Source organism: Hylobates moloch, unplaced genomic scaffold, assembly GCF_009828535.3.
Source record: "Hylobates moloch isolate HMO894 unplaced genomic scaffold, HMol_V3 SCAFFOLD_7, whole genome shotgun sequence".
Taxonomy (NCBI): Eukaryota; Metazoa; Chordata; class Mammalia; order Primates; family Hylobatidae; genus Hylobates; species Hylobates moloch.
In genome coordinates this window covers 23,022,152-23,025,015 of record NW_026652282.1, presented here as the reverse complement: position 1 = coordinate 23,025,015, position 2,864 = coordinate 23,022,152, and the positions used below count along the sequence as shown (strand labels likewise).

Sequence of the window (2,864 nt, the reverse complement as noted above, 5' to 3'; positions counted from 1 at the left end):
ATGTGGGTATAAACCGGGACTGGTGTTATTGATCTAGGCCAAAACACGCAGGACTCTCATCTTGGTGGTTTCAGCATTGGCTCGTGGACCCCACAGCAACTCATAGCGTGGAGGATCACTGTTGTGCACCTGCCGGTAAAGCACGTACTTATCTTGCACCAAATCTTCAGTAATGATCTTCCGAGCATCCCCATAGATTGAGTGCAGGATCCCATCATATATCCCCAACACACCCAGGAACTCCCAGACCTCCTCTTCAGTGGCACGGTTGCCTCTCATGAAGATCAATCCCAGGAGCGATATCAGGAGACCCGACTTCGGCAGCGCATTATCACCACTCAGAATTCCTTCACTGGAGAGGCCCAGCTTGCTGACAAGGGTGTAGGACTCGCCGCTGGAATCCATTTCTTTCAATTCCACGCCAAAGGCCACCGCCAAATGTTGGGAGGTTCTCTTGAGGATCTCAGGGAAGCACGGCTTGTACTGTCTGCGGAGACGCTTCAGCATGTCTGCCTTCGAAATGGACTCTTTCTTCTCAAACTTCTCCTGCAGGAATTGCACCATCTTGTTCGCCTTCCTTTCTAGAGGATCTTGGTCTGTGGTTGTAAAGAACGCAGCTCTCTCGGATGGGCTTAAACTTTCCTCATCTTGACCCTTGGCAGCCACATCAGATTTTGAGCCGGAAACATCTGCATCAGGCAAGCCAGTGGGTGAAGCTCCCTGAGACTCTTGAGGAACAGAGGCATCACGGGAGGTGCTTGGACTTTTCTCATTTTGACCCTTGGCAGCCATATCAGATTTTGTGCATGAAACACCTGCATCAGGAGAGCCAGTGGGTGAGGCTCCCTGAGACTCCTCAGGAATGGAGGCAACAGGGGAGGTGCTTGGACTTTTCTCATCTTGACCCTTGGCAGCCACATCAGATTTTGAGCATGAAATACCTGCATCAGGAGGGCCAATGGGTGAAGCTCCCTGAGACTCTTGAGAAACTGAGACATCACGGGAGGTACTCGGACTTTTCTCATCTTGACCCATGGCAGCCACATCGGATTTTGAACATGAAGCACCTGCATCAGGATAGCCAGTGGGTGGCGCTCCCTGAGACTCCTGAGGAACGGAGGAACCAGAAGACCTACGACGAGCACCCCGACAAACAGTAGAAGAGGATGAGGAAGAGCGAGACTCTTCTTGCTTCTCTGCAGTGGCCTGGGGACCCGTGAGACCTTGCGGCTGACCATGGGTCTCTCGGCGTTTCTCACGGGCACGGAGCTTACTCTTCTGACCCCGAGGCATGGTGGCTGTGGCCTATGACAGCAGGTGGGAGTGTGGGCATTAAAGTTGGCAAGGTTGGCACCTGGACGGGAGAGAGTGACATCATGTCAACACCTTCAGCAGAGAGCAACCATCTTGGCTTTAACCAGGGGCCCTTCTGGAGTCTTCGCGAAACAATTGCTCCAGGAACTCACAGGACTCCTGTTTGCTTGGTCTGTTTGTCTCCTTTGGACTTAGGAGGAAGTTAAGAGTGAGTGTTAGACTATAGCATGACAGCCCATTTTGGGGCTTACTGAGGTGACAGCAGGGACTGGCAGTGGGGGCCCCTCTGTTTAGAGGTGTGGTCCTCTCCGTTTTTATTCTGGATCATCATAAAAATTGTTGTCAAGTCCCAGAGGCCCATTCCCCTCTGCCGCTCTGAAATTGACACTAGGAATTTTTACAGTACCAGTGAGGAGGAAATAAAGAAGCACTCCTGCCCAACACTTCTTTCCGGGGACACCCAGACCGCCTAGGGCTGACAGCAGCGGAGGCATTCGAATGCTCTTGCTGTTATATTGAGAATGACCCCCACGGTAATCAGACCCCTCACCCTGACTCTTCCCACCACTTGGAAATCACCCTCGCTGACCTGCTGCCATCTTCTTACAACCAGGGACCTACCTCTCTGATTCTCACGGGGACAAAGTGAGAACGCACCTCTCCCTAGAGATCTGCCCGGACCCCCAGGCTGACATCAGGGGCATAGTTTGGTGCAACCCGTGCTGCGGCATGGGCATGGAGTCCCTTCAATGTTAAGCAGAGTCATCTTTTTAGCTATGTAGTGCCTGAGATTTCTCTCTCTACTGACCTGAGTCCACCAGCCTTGGACCGAGGACTTCATGCTCTTCAACCCCATGGAAAAAGCGAATGGACTTTGGGCCTAACGGCCATGCTTGGGCACTCCTCAGTTACCATCTTAGGGGCAGGATGGGGCAGGGCTCTCTGGAACTGCCCATTTTAGGAAGTAGGGGGTTGCAGTTATTGGGGAATGTCCCCCGAGTTCTAGGTCAAGATACCCACTAAGATACCTGAGAAGATCTGGGACGCCCTCTTCCACTGACCTGACGCAGCACTTTTCAGACCAAGGCCTCCGGCCTGGCCGCTCTTCTACGGGGAAGTCAGGAGGAACCACTTTCGGCCATGCCCTCCTGGCCTTCCCAGCATAACAGCAGGGGTGGGGCTCTGTCACTCTCCATGTGTTCTGTGGACTGGGTGGCTGCCGAAAAGCTCACATCAAATTATTTCAGGGGCTCTTCGTGGACCCTTGGACTTCTCTGTCTGCTGAGCTGAATCAGTCAACAGGAGAGGGAGGATCTTATTCCCTGAGAGTCCTGAGTAGGAAGTAAGGTGGAGCCTGAGCTGGGAAGCCGCCAGGACCTTCCAAGACTGACAGTATGTGTGTGTATATATATATATTTATGCACAGTGGAGTACTATACAGCCTTAAATAAGAAGGGGATTCTGTCATTCATGACAACATGGATAGACTTGGAGGACATTATGCTAACTGAAATAAGCTAGGAACAGAAAGAAAAATACTATATGATCTC

At 52.0% G+C, this 2,864-nt stretch overlaps 1 protein-coding gene across 2 annotated transcripts; it reads right to left on the bottom strand.

Moving 5' to 3' along the window:
* Positions 1–33: 33 nt before the first annotated feature.
* MAGEB6B (MAGE family member B6B) lies at positions 34–1,293 on the bottom strand. 2 transcript variants are annotated; one of them, XM_058441286.1, is made up of 2 exons: positions 942–1,293; positions 34–815 (listed from the first exon to the last, which is right to left on the bottom strand). In XM_058441286.1, exons 1-2 carry the CDS (start codon positions 1,291–1,293, stop codon positions 34–36), a joined length of 1,134 nt encoding a protein of 377 aa, XP_058297269.1. The 2 variants fall into 2 exon arrangements, with proteins under 2 accessions (XP_058297269.1, XP_032612190.1); XM_032756299.1 differs by having other exon boundaries at positions 34–941; positions 1,068–1,293.
* Positions 1,294–2,864: the final 1,571 nt, after the last annotated feature.